The sequence below is a fragment of the Acomys minous genome, assembly GCF_964271855.1.
Source record: "Acomys minous genome assembly, chromosome: 6".
NCBI lineage: Eukaryota > Metazoa > Chordata > Mammalia > Rodentia > Muridae > Acomys > Acomys minous.
In genome coordinates this window covers 114,049,639-114,069,177 of record NC_140487.1, presented here as the reverse complement: position 1 = coordinate 114,069,177, position 19,539 = coordinate 114,049,639, and the positions used below count along the sequence as shown (strand labels likewise).

At 50.3% G+C, this 19,539-nt stretch overlaps 1 protein-coding gene and 1 long non-coding RNA gene across 3 annotated transcripts in view; one reads left to right on the top strand and one right to left on the bottom strand.

The window, feature by feature from the left end:
• LOC311600964 overlaps positions 1-15,872 on the bottom strand; it is a 36,492-nt gene extending 20,620 nt beyond the window's left edge. Inside the window, exon 1 of one of the 2 annotated variants that reach the window (XR_014780420.1) lies at positions 15,785-15,872. This is a non-coding gene — a long non-coding RNA (uncharacterized lncRNA). Of the gene's footprint in view, positions 1-6,566; positions 6,846-15,784 lie in introns of those variants that run through there. The other variant, XR_014780421.1, reaches the window with a different exon arrangement.
• FAM43B (family with sequence similarity 43 member B) lies at positions 10,106-12,619 on the top strand. The gene has a single exon (XM_084788180.1). It carries the CDS (start codon positions 10,579-10,581, stop codon positions 11,569-11,571), a length of 993 nt encoding a protein of 330 aa, XP_084644306.1. The 5' UTR covers positions 10,106-10,578; the 3' UTR covers positions 11,572-12,619.
• Positions 15,873-19,539: the final 3,667 nt, after the last annotated feature.

The following is a 19,539-nucleotide window of genomic DNA, read 5'->3' as shown; positions in this document are numbered from 1 at the left end:
CAAGGCTAGCCTGGATTATACAGGGAGACCTTATCTCAAAACAAACAAGCCAGTAGAAAGAATATGCACACATGTATGCAAGCCTAGTGCCAAACGGTACTCCTCTCTCCCTCCAATGTCCGTATATGCCCTTTGTAAACCACACTTCATTTTGATTCTGAGGCTGTAATCACCTACAACCACCTGGATATTAAGAAAATTGTACTTTTAAGAGCACTGAACACATGCCAAAATCTCTAAATAAAACAGTTCCCAGTCTTCAGCAGAAGCATTGTACCAAGTGCTATCTGCCTTTTTCAGACAGGAAAGACAAGCCACCCAAGGTCACCAAATGAGTCACTGTCGGAAGTGAGGCGTGTTTTTTTCTTCTTCTTCTTCTTCGATAAAAGTGTATGTACTGTCCTTTAAGAATAATGTACTGACCTGCCATCAACGAGGCGTTTGCTCTCAGCTGCTTTTCTTACTATAAAGAAAGTGGGACTGAGTCACAGAGCAGGAAGATGTCTCATATGTAGCTCTCAGCAACCCTTTGAGAGCCTACTATGTGTCAGGCACTGTCCAGAGTACTTTTGAGACCCTACTATGTGTCCGGCACTGCCCATGGTACTTTTGAAGACCTACTGTGTGTCTGGCACTGTCCATGGTGCTTTTGAGAACCTATTGTGTGTCTGGCACTGTCTGCGATGCTTTTGAGGACCTACTATGTGCCTAGTGCTATCCAGAGCATTCTCAAGACATAATGTATGTCACGCTGTCCAGGGCATTCTTGAGAACCTATTCTGAGCAAAGAATGGGGGTACATAGCTGTAATCCCAGCACTCATGAAACTGAGACCGGAGAATATGTACATTCAAGGCCAGCCTTGGCTACATATTGAGTTCTGGGCTACGGTCTAGGCTACAGAATAAGACTAAGAGGAGGAGAGTCTACAATGTAGGGAAGGCACTGTGGAACGAACCCTCCAAGTGCACAAGGGCTTATTTATGAATGGATGGGGGATGTAACTGAATCATTACCTCAGTGATTAGCAAAGGATGCACTTTGAAGCATCCTTGAGGAGCAAGACCAAGCAGCATTAAGAGGAGTCAAGAAACTGTTGGCTCGAAAAACAACCTAGACTGCAAGAGCAGATGTGAAGGACCGACCAGAGGCAAGAGAGTGTTCACTGTTAGGGGGACCAGAGGAAGGTATCACGGCATGGCTGGGCAAAGAGGCGTTGATGGGAGGGGGTTAAGGGGAATGAGGGACGGTGGGGATCATTCAGAGCCTTGCAGGTGAAGGGTTAGGGGCGGTACTAGTAAAATGCACCTGCTGAGAGACAGAGTTTCTCCAAGCTTAAGACAGTAACATTTATGATCTCACGGTTTCTGTGGGCCAGCCAATCGCTGCATGGTTCTGACTGGGCTCCTCAGAAGGCTGAAGCTTCAGTTAGCTGAGCCTATCGTCACCTGACAACTAGCCTGTGACTAGAGGGCCCACTTCTGAGTGAGCTCACTCACGGAGGTGGGCAGCCGAGATCAGGATGCCTCCATCCCTGACCTCTTACAAGGCTGCTACAGAGTCCTATGACGTGACAGCTGGTACACAGAAATCAATGTCACTGTAGACTGCCATCTCAGCCATTACTTAGCCATCCCTGTCCATGAGGGGAGGGGCTCTACACAGACACGGACACCCAGAAGTGAGCCACCCTAGGAGTCATCTTGGAAGCCAGACATAGAAAGTGTCTTCTCAACTCTGTGTGCTCATACCAGGAGTCTAGTTTTGAATTCAGCACTCACTTGATAAAAATAAATAAATAATTCCTCTGGGGGTCAGAGGACCTGGCTTCAATTCCCAGCGTCCACATGGCAGCTCACAACTGTCTATAACTCCAGTTCCAGGGGATCCAACACCTTCACACAGATATCTATGCAGCCAAAAACATCTATACACATAAAATAGAAATAAATAAATCATTTTTGAAATTCCTAGCTGGGCAGGGTGGTACATGCCTTTAGTTCCAGAACTTGAGAGACAGAGGCAGCAGATCTCTGAGTTCAAGGCCAGCCAGGTCTACAAAGTGAGTTCCAAAACAGCCACGGATACACAGAGAAACTCTGTCTCAAAATAAAACCCAAAAATAAGTTAAAAATAAAAATTCCCATGATGGCAAAATGTTAACACCAGGGAGATGAGATATTTACTCTTATTTTCTCATTTGGCAGGAGGAACATGGCTGAATGCATAAATAAATATATTTGAATTAATGGGCAGATATGCACCAAGTTATTTTGCATTTTTTAAAGAGGATTCTCCAGAGCACAGGCTGGCCACGAATTTGCTCTGTACCAGAGGATCTTAAATTTTTGATCCTCCTACCTCTGTATTCCAAGTGCTAGGATGACAGGTGTGAGGCACCACACCCAGCTGATGTGTGCTGGGGAGGAACAGGGCTTAGTACATGCCAGACAAGCATGCTACCCACCGAGCTGCATCCCCATCCCTGTTGCACTGTGGGTCACTTTGTTCTATGACAGGATCTTTCTTGACTTAGCCTGGAACTTGCTATGTAGACCAGGTTGGTCTTGAACTTAGAGTGCTCCTCCTGCCTCTGCTTTCCCAGTGCCTGGGGATTACAGGTGTCAGCTACCATGGCTGAGTTTCAGAGCACATTTACACTCCCAGAATGAATAATAATAAGCATGAAAGCATAGCCCCCCTCAAGCCTTTTCTTTTTAAAAGAAAATAATGTTTCTCTATCTATCTACATATCTATCTATCTTGTTATGTAGTCCAGGTTGGCCTATAACTCCAGGCTACCTCAGCCTCCTGAGTAACCTGGACTACAGACAAGATGCCACCACACCCAGCCACTACGTGAATCTGAGCACAATCAGGAGGCATCAGAAAACCACGAAGGAAAGCAAATTGAGATGCTCCCCGTCCTTGGCAAGCCTCACTCCACAATCAAGGAAGTGACGTGGCAGACAGTGCCAAGGAAGAAAGAGATGATGGCCGCAGAGTGGGATTCAAGGCATTTGGGGAGAAGGAAAGATTAGATCAGCAGAGCAAGAGACCCAAGGAGGACAAAGGCAGCCCTAGAAATCCCAGGAATTCCAATCATAATAAAAAGAGGATCCACCAACAGCCAGGAGGGGGCGCTCCAAATACACCCCCGCCCCTCCCGAACCTGGAGCCTCTAGCTTGGAAACTGCAGCCTAGGCCCTGAGAGGGACCACTCAGGACTGACCCAAAGGACCTCTAGGCTGCAGAGCCAGGAACAGTCTAGAGTGAGGGGGAATGGGACATCATGGCCCCATCAACACCCTCAGGCCCGCCCACCCCTTCCCTAAGGCAGGCGACTAATGGCGATTTCTAGGGACACCGACCAGCTCAGAAGAACTCAAGACATTTCCTTCCGGCTTCTAAGAGTGAGTGTCTAGTCAGCTCTCCCATCTCTTGGATAGGACTGGACTACAGTGCTCACTAGGCATTTTAGGAAAAATTTGTAGAAGTTTGATTTATCTTTAAAGATATAAAAATGCAGAAAAAGAAAAAAAAAAACCCAAGAAGATCAATGCAAGGCACGGAAGATTAAAAATAAATGACAGCTATAATTAGAAGACCACAAAGAAAAACATTTCAGAACTAAATAACTCAGCAAGGTTGAAAAAAATCAACATGCAAAAATCAATTTTGTTTCTCTACCCCAACAAATGAGCAGTCCAGAATGGAAATTTAAATAATTCCATTTACATAGCAGCATCCAAAGAAATAGCTTAGGAATATGACCAAGGAAGCCAAAGACATGTATGTGCACTGAGAAGAGAAAAATCTTGTTGAAGTCCATTAAGTGTCTGTTGGACAAGCATGAGTTCAAATCCCCAGCACACAGGTAAAAGCTAGGTGTGGTCTGTAACTCTAGCTCTAGTGGGAAAGAGACAAGCAGACCCCCTGAGCTCCCTGACCAGCCAGGCTAGCCAACTGCTGAGCTCTAGGTGCAGTGAGAGACCCAGTCTCTACAGATAGGGAGGAAAGAGATAGTGAAAGACACACACACTTAACCTCTGGCTTCAAAACACATCTGCACTTGAATATGCATACACATGCACAACACACACACACACACTACACACACACTAAAATGCTGAAAAAATAAAAATATAAATAAATGAAAAGACACCCTGCACTATGGACTAAAGATTTAGTATTGTCTAGATGCCAACACTATTCAGGGCAGTGGTTGGTCACTCAGCCTGTGGGCCAACACATATTGGCTATCTCGCTTATCAGATATTTATGTTCAATTCATAACAACAGCAAAATTACAGTTATGCAGTAGCAACAAAAATAACTTTATGGTCAAGAGGAACGGCATTAAAGGGTCACAGCATTAGGAAGGTTAAGAACCACTGATCTAGAGCAATCTATAGATTAAGTGGAATCACTTTTTCAAAATGCCAGTGGATGACAAACAATAAAAGAAGGGCAGTGCAGTGGATGGTGGTGGCACACACACCTTTAGTCCCAGCACTCAGAAGGCAGAGGCAGGAGGATCTCTGTGAGTTGGAGGCTAGCCCTGGTCTACAGAGGGAATTCCAAGACATTGAGAGCATCATAGTGAGACCCTGTCTCAGAGAGGTGGGGGGGGGGGTAGGGGGCAGGGTGAGGGAAGGAGGGAGAGAGAGAGAGGGAGGGCTGGAGAGATGGTTCAGTTGTTAAGAGCACTGGCTACTCTTGCAGAGGACCTGGGTTCAGTTCCCAGCACATACACTCATACACATTTTTTTTTAGTTTAAAAACTGACTACTATTACAGAAATCAAAACAGTATGGTGCTGACTAAAAGGACAAACATGGACCACTATTGTATATCACATGCCAAAATTAAGTCCAAAGATCCAAATGTTAAGAATTAAAACTACTCGAAAAACCAAAAAAAAAAAAAAAAGAATTAAAACTATAAAATTACCAGATCAAACATTAGGGTATCCTAAGGCTGTATGTGGTAATTTATTTTTTTTAATACAACACCCAAAGTACAGACAACCAAAGTGAAAAAATAGATACATTCAAATAAAACTAAAATAAAAAACATCATACAGGCTTTGGTGACAAATACCTGTGCAGCCACCACTGGAGGCTGAGGCAGGAGGACCATGAGTTATAGGATATCCTGTATCAATAAACGAGACCCTGTATCAATATAGGAGACCCTGTATCAATAAAGGAATAATATGGACCTGTGAGATGGCTCAACGGGTAAGCCTAATGACCTGAGTTCAATCTGTGACCTGAATGGTAGGACACACACACACACACACACACACACACACACACACACACACAGAGACACACACACTCACACACACACACACACACACACACACACACACCTCACGAACTGTTTTCTACACTCCACACACTAGGTATAGAACACAGGTGCCCCACCCCAAGATAAATGGGTTTTGTTTGTTTGTTTGTTTGTTTTAGTTTTGGTGTTTTGAGACAAGGTTTCTCTGCGTAGCTTTGGCTGTCCTAGACTCACTTTGTAGACCAGGCTGGCCTCGAACTCACAGCGATCCACCTGCCTCTGCCTCCCGAGTGCTAGGATTACAGGTGTGTGCTGGCTGAGAAATGTAATTTTTAAAGCAATATTAAAGTTGATCAGAATATGTACATATGTATAAAATAATCAAAGAACAAATTGAATTTAATTAATTTAAAAACTTAAATGTATGTGCATCAAAGGAAACAAATGATTCAGTGAGAAGACAGCTACAGTGAGCTGCTCATCCACCTAGTAGGAATACTACAATTTAAAAAAAAAAACTGTAGGGGAGGGGGCTGGAGAGATGGCCCAGTGGTTAAGAGCACTGTCTGCTCTTCCAGAGGTCCTGAGTTCAATTCCCAGCAACCACATGGTGGCTCACAACCATCTATAATGAGATCTGACGTCCTCTTCTGGCCTGCAGGTGTACATGCAGGCAGAGCATTGTATACATAATAATAAATAAACCCTTTTAAAAAAACTGGGTGGTGGCAGCACACGCCTTTAATCCCAAGAGGCAGAGGCAGAAATATCTCTGAGTTTGAGGTCAGCCTGGTCTACAGACTGAGTCCAGGACAATCAAGGATATACAGAGAAACCGTGTCTCAGTAAAACAAACAAACAAACGAAAACCACAAAAAACAAAACAGAAGCCAGGCGTGATGGTACACACCTTTAATCCTAGCACTAAGGAGACAGAGGCAGGCAAACCTCTGAGTTTGAGGCTAACCTGGTCTACATAGGGAGTTCCAGGATAACCAGAGTTATGTGATGAAACCCTGTGTCCAAGAAAATAAGTTAAAGAATAGTTTTACTAAAGCAAGGAGACAAGGGATAGGGTGCAGGGTAATCAGAAAATGAGAGATTCGGAAAAATAGATCCAAAAGAGTAAAAACACAAGGGAAATCCCCAGTACAGTGACATCCCAGCACCACAGACAGCTATACAGGTGTATGAAGTCGCCAATCCAGAGGGGACCCCAGGGAGGATGCCTCCAGGTGTGGTTCACAGAAACCCAAAATCAGAAACTTCACCTGTGTGTTCAACCAGGTCGAGAGAAGCTCGAGGGTTCTGCGGAAGAACCAGAGGATAAATTAGTGACAGGTGCAAAGGGACGGCCTGTTTTAAAAGTGAGGCAACCGATAGCTTCTCAAATAAACACAAAAGGTTGTCCAACAAGAGAGAGGGCGTCATTACACATTTTAGGGCTCAGCTTTGACCCGTTATTTGCCTAATAGGCATTAAACACTAACTGCTGGTACACTCAAAACAGTAAAGTGTTATAAGTAGTGTAGGACAGAGGCTGAAGAGATAGCCCAGTCTATAAAATGCTTCTTCCACGGCGAACCCTAAGGCCTTACTTCCGTCCCCATAATCCAAGCAGTAGAGAAGGGAATGGAATACAGAAGGCTCATTGGCCGGCCAGCCTAGCATTCTTGGTGAGTTCCAACCCAGTGAGAGACCCTGTCTCGAAAGTAAACACAAGCCAGGCATGATGGCTTTAATCCCAGCACTTGGGAGGAAGACACAGGAGGATCTCTACGAGTTTCAGGTCAACTTGGTCTAAATAGTGAGACCCCTGCCTAAGTAAATTAATAAATAAATAAGAAAAGATAGAGCCGGGCTGTGATGGCGCACGCCTTTAATCCCAGCACCCGGGAGGCAGAGGCAGGTGGATCCCTGTGAGTTCGAGGCCAGCCTGGTCTACAAAGCGAGTCCACGACAGCCAAGGCTACACAGAGAAGCCCTGTCTCGGAAAGAAAAAAAGAAAAGATAGAAAGTTCTTGAAAAGGGTTGTTCTCTGACCTCTACACATATGTATACTCACTTGTGTGGACACACACAAACACAGAGAGACAGAGAGAGAGATACACAGATACACACACACACACACACACACTTGCACAGACAGAGGGAGAGAGGTAAACAGCAATAAGCCTATCAAATCATAGGGGAGTGATAAATAATGATTTTTAAAACTGCATAGCCTAAATTAGAAATGTTATTTAGAAATAGAAGCTGCTAGGCTTGATAAACACACCTTTAAACACAGCTTTAAACACAGCTTTCAGGAAGCAGACCGATCTCTTTTGAGTTCAAGACCACCAGCCTGGTCTACGTAGAGATGTCCAGGTCAGCCAGAGATACACAGTGAGGGTTATTATTAGCTGTGATGAAACACCGTGAGCAAAAGCAAGTTGGGGAGGGAAGGGTTTATTTGGCTGACCCTTCTACATCCATAGTCCATCTTGAAGGATGACAGGACAAGGACTCACACAGGGCAGGAACCTGGAGGCAGGAGCTGATACAGAGGCCATGGAGGATATCCTACATACTAGCTTGTCCCCCGTGGCTTGCTTTCTTAAAGAACTGAGGGCCACCAGCCCAGGGAAGGCACCACCTCCACACAAACCCTGTCTTGAAAAAACAGAAAACAAAACAGCAACAACAAAAAAGAGGAGGAGGAGGAAGAGGAGACACCATCCTGAAGGCAGAAGCTTGGTTATCCATCTTCCCAGCTGAGGCTTTGCTTAAGGCCACTCCCACCTACCCTGGGAGAAGGAAGGTGGCAGCATGGTCCTGGGGGACCAGCAGAATTTAAGAAGTGGCTTTTCATAACAAAAACATACAAACCCCTTTGCACAAATGGGATTTGGTTGAGTTAGTGTTTCTATCGGCCAAGAGGCCAATGTCCCTCCATGAACAGCCTTTCAATGTCCCCTGGCCTCTCTGAGCCTGGCTCAGGAAAATGAGGCCACAGCACAGGTGGAAACAGAGAAAAACACGCCTGTCCTTGTGTGAAGTCTCTTCACAAGCTGGCTTTGTTTTTGTAATCAGCAATGGGAAATAAAGACATGGTCATACTCTGGATGAAATGAGCCCAGGGTGGACTTTGTGGGCACCCCCAAACCCGAGCCTGCAATGCTAAGCCATTTCCTGTTCTTTATCATTTGGGGAGCCTCTGGTACCCTTCCCTTTGTTGCAGTCCTTTTTATAAGTTTTATTAACATTATTGGAGGGAAGAGCACATACCGTAAGGCTCATGTAGGGATCAGAGGACAACTTTGTGGAGTTGGTTGTCCCCTTCTGCGGTTAAATGGGCTCTGGAGATCAAAATCAGGCTACAAGGCTTATATGGCAAGAGCCATTGCATCTGCCTTTCCCCCACCCCCACCCTTTTGGTTTCTTGAGATAGTGTCTCTCTGCATAACCCTGGCTGTCCTGGAACTCACTATGTAGGCCAGGCTGGCCTTGAACTCACAGAGATCTGCCTGCCTCTGCCTCCCCTGTGCTAGGATTACAGGCGTGTGCCACCACAGCCTACTCTCTTTAAGTATATATAATTTTCATTTTCCTGGGGATTCTGAGGCCAGCCACTCACCGTTCCCACTTGCTATCCCCGACTGAGCACAGTCTAGTCAATGGGCCTATATGGGGTCCACAGGATTTGGCTTGGTTTTTTTAGTTCAGCCAGGATCACATCTGAGCTCCTTCCTGCCCTGGAAAGCCCCTCCCTATGACCTGTCCCCAGGACCCAATGAAAGAACTAGGGACTAGGCACTAGGGAGCCTTAAGGTGATGGGCTCTAGAGCCCACATAAGAGCAGTCCAGGAATTCTGGGAGTATGTGTTCTGATGCGTAGGGCTGTTTTTCAATAGTTTAGAGCCCCTCCCAGTAAGAACCAGTCACTCCCCACAGGGGATGGAGACAAGTTTCTGGATTCCATGCAGAGTATGGACAAAGGTTGGAGAAAAGGGGGAAGGTGGAGGGCCGGCCATGGGGTCACTGGGGTCTGAGTGACCGACCCATCTCCTCCCAGCCTTGTGCCCCTAGACTCTCTGTCTGGAGGATTTGATGAGATAGTGAATGCTAACACCTGGGAGCTCAGAAGGCATCTCTGCCGATAGGACGATAGGACGTTATCTGTTTTATCTTCAAAGAGCCAAAGGCTGCACTTTGACCAGAGGAAGAGCCTTCCTGCCGCAATCTCCACAGACGCAGTTCTGCCCTAGAAACCCCTCCTCACCACCAAGAATCCTCTGCTCCCTTCTGTCCTGACCACCGGATGCTGGTATTGTGGGCAAAACCAGTCTCTCAGCTCAAGGGAAGCGGCCTGGCCCACGACCTTGGAGGAACCTGGGAGAAAGCTTCACCAAACGGCAGTACTTTTCCACTGCTCTGTTCGGCCACCTCAGCTGGCTTTGTACTGTGCAGAGAAGAGGCCTCAGCCTGAACCCACCCCAAATCTCTCTCCGTTCTCAGAGATTGGGGGGTGGGGAGGGGGTAGGGACAGTCTGTGGGTGAGGGGCAGCAAAGCAGGAATCCTAGAAAGAGGAGGGGCTCACTCCGAGAACTTGGAGCCCACCAGTGATGCTGGAGAAATTTGCATTCGTAAGTCCCTCCGCAATAGTTTGGGGGATTTCCATTCCTCAGCCGCCCCTCTACTCTTCATCTTCCCAATGATAAGGTTTAAAACAGTTCCAGGGCGCTGGTGCTGGGTCTTGGGAAGCGCGAGTCTGCGCGCGCTGGGGGGGAGGGGGGAGCGAGGAGAGAGGGAGGGGACAAGAGAGCTAGCGGTCCCGCCCGGTGATGTAGGCAGACCAGGGAGGTGGAGCCGCGACGCCAGAAGGAGTCCCCACCGCAGCCGTGTTCCTGGTCCACCTCATCCAGCATCCAGCAGCCACCAGCCTCTGCTCTAGAGACGTCCCTGCCGCCAACTCGGCGGCAGGGACCGTGGCAACACCCCCCCCCATATTCGGGCCTGGGGGACATCTATTTCTCTAGACCCCTGTTCCTCCTTGCTTCCCGGACGACTGGAGTCATTCCTGGGGGAAGCTGCTCTAGGCCGATCAAGACGCCGCACTGGCATCTCGGCGGCCAGCTCGGCTGGACACCGGGCATCTACGGAGCCAGCCCCACCTGACACAGGGCATCTCACGCAACGACTGTCTCTGGCCGCCGCCCAGCTTGTCGCAAGTCCTGGGCGGTGGGCTTCTGAGCGCCGTTGGCCTCCCCAGGGCTTTCCTAGCCCTTTGGGCCGCCACGATGCTGCCCTGGAGACGGAACAAATTCGTGCTAGTGGAGGATGAGGCCAAACGCAAGGCGAAGAGCCTGAGCCCCGGGCTCGCCTACACGTCGCTGCTTTCCAGCTTCCTGCGCTCCTGCCCGGACCTGCTACCCGACTGGCCGCTGGAGCGTCTGGGCCGCGTGTTCCGCAGCCGGCGTCAGAAAGTGGAGCTTAACAAGGAGGACCCCACCTACACGGTGTGGTACCTGGGCAACGCAGTCACCCTGCACGCCAAGGGCGACGGCTGCACCGACGACGCTGTAGGCAGGATCTGGGCGCGTTGCGGGCCGGGAGGGGGCACGAAGATGAAACTGACGCTGGGCCCGCACGGCATCCGCATGCAGCCGAGCGAGCGCAGCTCCGGGGGTTCGGGGGGCCGCAGGCCGACGCACGCCTACCTGCTGCCGCGCATCACCTACTGCGCGGCGGACGGGCGCCACCCGCGCGTCTTCGCCTGGGTCTACCGCCACCAGGCGCGCCACAAGGCCGTGGTGCTGCGCTGCCACGCCGTGCTGCTGGCGCGGGCGCACAAGGCGCGCTCCCTGGCCCGCCTGCTCCGCCAGACCGCGCTGGCTGCCTTCAGCGACTTCAAGCGGCTGCAGCGCCAAAGCGACGCGCGCCACGTGCGCCAGCAGCACCTCCGTGCGGGGGGCGCCGCCGCCTCGGTACCCCGCGCCCCACTGCGCCGACTACTCAATGCCAAGTGCGCTTACCGGCCTCCGCCGAGCGAACGCGGCCGCGGGGCTCCGCGTCTCAGCAGCATCCAGGAGGAGGACGAGGAGGACGAGGACGAGGAAGAAGACGCCCAGGACAGCGAAGGAGGAGTCCTGCAGCGCGAGCGGCCGGAGGTGCTCAGCCTGGCCCGGGAGCTGAGGACGTGCAGCCTGCGGGGCGCCCCGGCACCTCCACAGCTAGCGCAGCCCCGCCGCTGGAAAGCTGGCTCCAGGGAGCGGGCGGGCCAGGCGCGCTGAGAGCGCAGGGTTAGGACTAGGGCCCTAGACCCGGCCCAGCAGACTGACCTGGACTCCAACCCGGCCCAGCCCGCTTCTGCCCACCCTGGTCTCTGGCCTGCTGCCCTTGCGGTCTCCGTAATGGTCGCCTTCTCCTCATCCTAGCTCAGGGTGATGCCGGATATGCCCTTGATGTTGGGGGTTGAGGGGAGTCCACAACTCCCCACCCTGGGAGTTTCCCTGGCCCTTCACTGTGGAATCGCCCCGATGCTTTATGCCACGTCTCTGCCCACAGACCAACCTGCTTTCTTCCAAAATGGCCTCTCAGGAGAAAGGGGAAAATGCTTGTGGAACTCCTGGAGGGTGGGTTTGAACCCAGGACTCCATCTAGGGTAGAAGTAATGGCCCTACCCTTGGTCTCTTATTCCCTATGATAAGAAACACCCCGGAGAGATTTCAGATAAGGAAGAGAATGGAGTGGCTGGGGAGAACTGAGGCCAACCTCTCTGAGGACTCCTGCCTGGGACTGCGCGCGCGCACGCGCACACACACACACACACACACACACACACACACACACACACACACACACACACACACGGAGGAATTCTCAGTCCTACTCTTTATCCTGGGAAGGCTTCGGGCACTTTACTACTCCGCCTCTAAAGGGGTGTGGGATGGTCCTGTCTACATGCAAAGGACAGAGTGGGACAGGTCACAGCCCTGCTCTAGGCAGCTATCCAAGCCACTGCCTTGGCATCCCTACGGGACTCTATTCACCCACCCCCACCCCTCTGCAGACAGGTAACTGGTCTACCCTAGGTACCCTGCATCCTGGACCAAGATGGAACCTCCAGAGGAGGTAAGGACACAGGCCCCAAACAGGCAAAGGCTTTCTGGGCAAAAAGGTCCTGGCCACAGCTGTACTGAATAGACCCGATGAAGGGGAAAGAGCTATTAAGCACAGGGGAAGTGAGCCTCTGCCCAGGTGTCTCCACAAGGCCATCAAAGTCCAAAGATCTATGTCATCTACTGATCATTGTAAATAAAGTGGATCTGCTTTTTTTTTTTTTCCAGCTCTGTCATCCCCTCCTGTGTTGTGTTTGCCAGGCCTGCTGGGGGGTGGAGGGGAGTGAAACTGTCATCAGGAACCCCAAGGACAGGAGAAGGGCCAGGGAAATAGCCCTCTTTAGCATCTGTGGCCACCTCCCCTTATCCCCTGGGTGGGGATCGCTGCCTGGAAGCTGTTCCTGGAATGTCAAGCAGGGGAGGAGGCAGAAACATATGCTTTGTCTGAAAACTACATGAGCCAAGTCCTAGAGGAGCAGCCCCTGTCTGTCTGTCTCTGCCTCCCACGATGTCTGTACACCAGGCGCTCAGATGCAAGTCTCTCTGGGGTATTTGGCTGGGGTGTGTGTGTGCTGAGTTAAGGGCTTCTCTTTAGCCATATATGTGCTGTAGCCTGTGGTACAGACCATGGCCCCGGCCAGTTCAAGGATGAGAGAAGGGCAGAGGGGAGGAGAGGTAGGTGAGCAGCCCAGATTTCTTTCTGAAAGACTGGAGAAATGTGCCCAGTCCCTGCGACAGTGATTTTAAGCTCTGATACCATCAGCCCTGGGCTGAGCTGGGCACTGATCCCAGAGCTACTCAGAGCCTACACAAGTAGCCTGGGCTATGGCTGGGGATCAAAATGACACTCTTTCCCGGAGCTACTGGGACAGGGGACAGCAGCCACCACGTGACTGAGCCCTCAGAGGGTGAGAAGTCTGCTAGAGAAGGCCAGGGCTGGCTCTGCACACCAGGCTGGCAAAGATGCCCCGTCTGCTGTGCCTTATGTACAAGGCTTCTGCTGGTGTTTTCCCCACACCAGACAGAAGAGGTGACATGTCACACCTGGAAAGGACTGTGTGTGCTCCAGGGAAAGTCTCTGGGGTTGGTTAAGATAGGCTCAGAAAATAGCAAAGTCACATCATGCCCTTCTGAGACCCAACAGTAATAGCAGATGTTCCTAAACATGTCCCACCCATGGGTCCCAGGCCTAGGCGCTGTGGCTGCTGGAGCCCTCTCCTGACCCAGGATACTCTCACCTCAAGTGCTTAGAACTTAAGGGTCAGGCCCCGGAGGATGATTTACAGGCTCGCTCCCAGCCTCTGCCTCCTTCCTTTACTTTTCTCCTCCGGCAACCAGCCAACACAAAATGCCCATGCACACACGCATTTGTACAGCACCCCACTTCCCTCACCCCGAGCAATGCTCTCCAGACCTGGGATGAAAAGGCCCGGGAGTGGTTTTCCTAGCCACATCTCCATTGCTAATATGTGTGCTGGAAGGAGAGCTTGCCCAACATGTGTCCTCCACCAGTGAAGAAGCTAGTGAGCAAAGCTCCAGTGGCCACCTGGCCAGAGTCAGGTGTTTGGGACTGACCCAGACACCTGGCAGCCCTGCTCTCCAGGGAGGGGGTGTGTCCTGCAAACCACACCCACTTCATAGCAGTTGGGTAACCTAGTGTCCTCAGATTGTCCTCAATTGTCCCAGGGCTTAGATTCCTTACTTGCGGGGGGGCAGGGCCAGCAGAACTTGATGAGGAGTTCAAGGCCAGCCTGGTCTACATAGCAAGCTCCAGACAAGCCAAGGCTAGATAGTGGAACCAAATAGTGTGAGCCACCACATCCAGAGTTTTTTGGGTTTTGTTTTGTTTTTTTGTGGTTTTTTTTTTGTTGTTGTTGTTTGGTTGGTTGGTTGGTTTGGTTTGGTTTATTGAGACAGGGTTTCTCTGTGTAGCCTTGGCTGTCCTGGACTCACTCTGTAGACCAGGCCGGACTCGAACTCACAGCTATCCACCTGCCTCTGCCTCCTGAGTGCTGGGATTAAAGGCGTGCGCCACCACCAACCGGTGGGCTGTCAGTTTTTAAACCACATTTTCCCAGTCTTAGATCATGTTCCAGATGCCATGGTGAGCAAAAGGGGCTGATGTAATGGGGAGTCTTACCCATCCTTCCCTAACTACAACAAAGTGTAATTTCCTCTCTTGAGGAGGCACTCCCCCATATTAAGGCAGCACTCTGCCACTGAGCCTATATTTTATATCATGTCAATAATGTGAGCCTACACTTTTTAAAAATTGATTTATTTGGAAACGTGGGCTCACTGTGTTAGCCTTGGCTATCCTGAAACTCAGGATATCCTGATCTGCCTGCCTGCCTGCCTGCCTGCCTGCCTGCTCTACCTCCCTCAGTGCTGGGATTAAAGATGTGTGCTAACACGCCAGGCTGGATTACTCTGTGTGTGTCTCTTCTTTACATGGGTTTTGTTTTGTTCTGTTTGTGTTAGTTGTTGGTTTTGTTTATTTGCTTTACTTTTTGTTTTGTGGTTGTGTGTGTGTGTGTGTGTGTTTTGGGATTTTTGTCTTTTTCAAGACAGCATTTCTCTGTCTCCTAGAACTCCATTTGTAGACCAGGCTGGCATTGAACTCCTGAATGTTGGGATTAAAAGGTGTGTACCCCACCAGGCAGTGGTGGGGCTCTCTTTTAACGTAGTGTCCACACACTATGTTGGTTTTCCAGATGTCATGCTCCATTCCTACCTCTAGGCCTTTGCGCTGGGGGTGGGGCGGGGCTGCCGCTTGCAATCCTACCCATCCTTCGAGACCCAGCTCCACCCACTAGAAAATGTCCTTAATGCGTGCCCCTCTACTTCTGCCACTCCAGGGAGGATCTCTGCCCTCAAAGTCAACCCGGGGCTTGGTCTCTGCTCTCCCCACGGTCCTTGAACTACTGTGCCCGAATGAATGCCCCATCCGTCCCTCCTGCTCCTCCACCTTCATTTCTGCACTTCCTCCTGTGCGTGTGCCTCGTCCACAGTAGGGGCAGTGAGGTGGCGGTGCTCCGTTATCTGATGAATGAACACACGAATGTGTGAGCCAGATGGAAGAGCCATCCCCCACGGGGGTGGAGGCACAGTCTCCCCCCCCCCCCAGCCCTGCCAAGCTTCTTCCGGCAGGTATGGAAGAACAATATCCTCAGACGCCCCCGTTCCAACAGACAATGCCGAGGGGAGACCCATGGATGAGGTAAAGCCTCTATCCTCATGTCTGCTCAGCTCACCAAACCCCCGGGTCTGAGTCCTCTCCCTCCCTGGGCTGGGCTCTCCCCCATCCCAGAGCTGACTCTCCCAGAGCAGAGCAGCCCCTGATGATGGCAATTCGCCTTCCAGATGCACTGGCTGGGACGGGTACCTGGATGGGCGGAGGAATGGCCATCTGGGCACCCGCAGTCTCTAGTTTAACACATGGGCAGCAGACCTCAGCTCAGGGTGGCTGTGACTTCAATAGCTGTATGACGTCAGGCAGGTTCCACGAGGCTTTTGAAGCCTCAGTTTCCCATTTCTAGGTGAGCTGAGGTCTTAGACAGCTGGAGGATAATGTAATTTGTGTAGTAGAGTACCTCTCAGCTCGAGGTAGCTGTTGCTGTTGCCATTTTACCTGGAACTCTCCTGAGGCAGAACTCAAATGAGATCACATGCCTGGTCTCTGGACCACCATGATGGCAGAGCCACTGTCTTAGACCTTTTTCATGTGACTGTATGTGCGATGAAGCGTGTGTGCGCATGCATGCATGCGTGCGTGCATGCGTGCGTGCGTGCGTACGCGTGTCTGCACCTGAAGCTGATGACAGGAATCCCCTTCCATCCTTCGCACCTTATTCTTTCAGGCTGGGTCTCTCAAATGAGCGCAGAGTTTTCTACGACACCTAGCTAGTCTTCCTACCCAGGTTACCTTGGGGATCCCCTGTGTGGAGATTAGAAAGAAAATGACCCTCATAGCCTCATAGGGAGTGGCACTATTAGGAGGTGTGGCCTTGTTGGAGTAGGGGTGTGGCGTTGTTGAAGAAAGTGTACCACGGGGGGGGGGGGGGGGGGCGGGGCAGGCTGCCTTCAGATCAGGACGCAGAACTCTCAGCTCCTTCTCCAACACCACGTCTCCCTGCATGCCTCCACGCCGTGGTCATGGCGTCTCTTCACAGCAATAGAATACATGGCATTTACATGGGATGTAGGGATCTGAACTTGGTCCTCACATTTGTACACATGTGCTCCAGAGGCAGAGTCCCTTCCATTTTGTTCATCTTAGCGCCCAGCACAAGGGCAGATACAGAGTAAACACTCAGAGGTAAGTGAATGGATGGATGGATGGATGGATGGATGAATGAATGAATGTATGAAGAATGAATTAATTAATGATTATGTGCTCCAGGCAGCAACCAAACTTCCCAGTCAAAGTGTGATGGTGCAACCAGCCTGACTGAAAGGCAAATATTCTAGAGACACCGGGGTCCCTCAATCTGACTATAAGGTGTTTGAAATAATGGCTCCCAAAGAAATGGAAATTTTTGCAGAAATCTCAGGCTGGCAGAAGAAAGGGGAACCAGCCAAAGGGAGTTCTCACCTCAGGAAAGAGAGGTACCTCTTTGCACAGCACACCTGAAAGGATGACACTAAAGCCAGGACAGCGGCAGGCCGTGCCTTGACTTGACATGACCACTTAGGCATGCAAGTCTTTTGTCTTCTATATAAGTTGTACCCTCATTTCGGGGTCACGAACATTGTTTTGTCAGGGAAGGGTTACTGCGTCTTGACCTGGTTAGTTGTGGGGGTGCTGGAGTTTGTTGTTGTGTTGTTTTTCTGAGATAGGGGTTCTCTCTGTGTAGCCCTGGCTGTCCTGGAAATTGCTCTGTAGACCAGGCTGGCCCCAAACCTACAGAGATCCCCCTGTCTCTGCCTCCTGAGTGCTGGGATTAAAGGCGTGCACCACCATGCCCAGTGGGTGTTTTTTCTTGACTAATGGTGAATGTGGGAGGGCTCAGCCCACTGTGGGCTTTGGTTTCTGCCTCTAGGTTCCCGATCTGACTTCCTGTCCTGACATCCATCAGTGATGGAGAATGACCCGAGGGGTAGTTGTAAGATGAAATAAGCCCTTTCCTCCCTACATTGCTATTCAGCGTGGTGTTTTATCGCAGCAATCGAAACCCTAGCCAAGACCTCTTGTTCTTTGTTCCTAATGTGGTCATGCTGGATAAATCTTCTCTTTCTGCTTTTTGCTTTTCACTACCAACTTGCCTTTTTAAAATTGGCTTACTTCTGTGAGTTCGAGGCCAGCCTGGTCTACAAAGCAACACAGAGGAAACCCTGTCTTGAAAAACAAAAACAAGGACTGGAGAGATGGCTCAGAGGTTAAAAGCACTGGCTGCTCTTCCAAAGGTCCTGAGTTCAATTCCCAGCAACCACATGGTGGCTCACAACCATCTATACTGAGATCTTCTGGTGTGGAGGTGTATACGCAGGCAAAACATTATAAATATAACAAATAAATAAATCTTTAAAAAAGGGGGGAGGGGGCTGGAGAGATGGCTCAGTGGTTAAAAGCAAAGTCTGCTCTTCCAAAGGACCTGGGTTCAATCCCCAGCACCCACATAGCAACTCATAATTGTCTGTAACTCCAGTTCTGAGGGATCTGATACCTATATACCAATGCACATAAAATTAAATATATATATTTTTTAAAAAGAAAAAAAGAAAAACAAACAAAAACTGGCTTACTGAGAACGAATGGCTGAACGGGCTTGTGGAGCCCAGGCTGTGCAGCGGTTTGCTCAAGAACGGCCCCCATAGATGTTTGAATACTCAATGCCCAGTTGGTAGTGCCATCGTGGTAGGTTCAGGAGGTAAGGCTTTGCGGTGGCTGGAGGGGATGGAATCTTTGAGTTTTCAAAACCCTGTGCCATTCCTGGTGTGTTCTTGCTACTTTGTGCCTGAGGTCCCGGATGTGATCTCTCAGGAGTCAGTTCCTGTCACTGTGCCTGCTGCTTGTTGCCACGCTTCCTCGACGTGACAGACTCATATGTATCCCTCTGTCTCCTATGTCTAGGAGGGTCCAGGTCCCCACTCACCAGTTTTGTTATTATCAAATCGCAATTTTAGGAAAAGAATGTTGCCCAGGGCTTCAGGGCCCGTTGCAATACCTGACTCTGAGATATCCAGCCAGCCACAGGATCTAGAAATCCCAGACCCCTTTCCTATCTGGAGCTACCTGGTCTACCATTCCAGCTGTCTTTCCTCTGCCCTCCAGGTCTCCTCTCTATGGACCAGCTTCCTTTGGTGTGGTATTAGTTACTTTCTTGTTACCACCACGGCGACTTCAGGGAGGGTTTACTCTGGCTCACCGTTTAAGGGTGCACAGTCGATCATGGTGGAGAAGCTGTGGTAGCAGGAGAGATGGCGGCTGGTCGCATTACACCAGAAGCCAGCAAGAGAGAGATTAATACAGACACTCAGCTGGCCACCGCTGCTTTACTCGGTCCCAGTCCCAGCCCCTGGCACAGTATCACCCACAGTCTTCCCACCTCAGCCAACCCAACTAAAAACTCTCTCACAGACATGCATCTGGTTGAGTGTAGATCCTGCCGAGGTGACAATCAATCCTATTAGTCCCTGTTCTGACACCGGCTCACCCACATCTTTTTTTTTTTTTTTAATTTACTATGTATACAGTGTTTTGCCTGCATGTACTCCTACATGCCAGAAGAGGGCGCCAGATCTCATTATAGATGGCTGTGAGCCACGAAGTGGTTCCTCGGAATTGAACTCAGAATCTTTGGAAGAGCAGGCAGTGCTTTTAACCTCTAAGCCATCTCTCCAGCCCCGTCACCCACATCTTTTACACTCAGTCCATCACCACCTCTAGCCTCCATCTGAATGCAAGAACGCGAGGCAGAGGGGTGACCGCCCTGTGGTCACAGCTCTGGACACTCACCCGCATCTATTCTGCACTAGGGTTCTTAACCTGACTGGGGGAGTCATTCCAGGTGCTGGGGTGTCTCAGGACAGTAGTGGAGCAGGCCAACCTCATTACCCAAGTTCTGGGACCTTGTCCTTTGCCAAGCCATGGATTACGTAGTGTCTCCTGGGAGGCAGCAGCTGTACTTAGAGATTTGT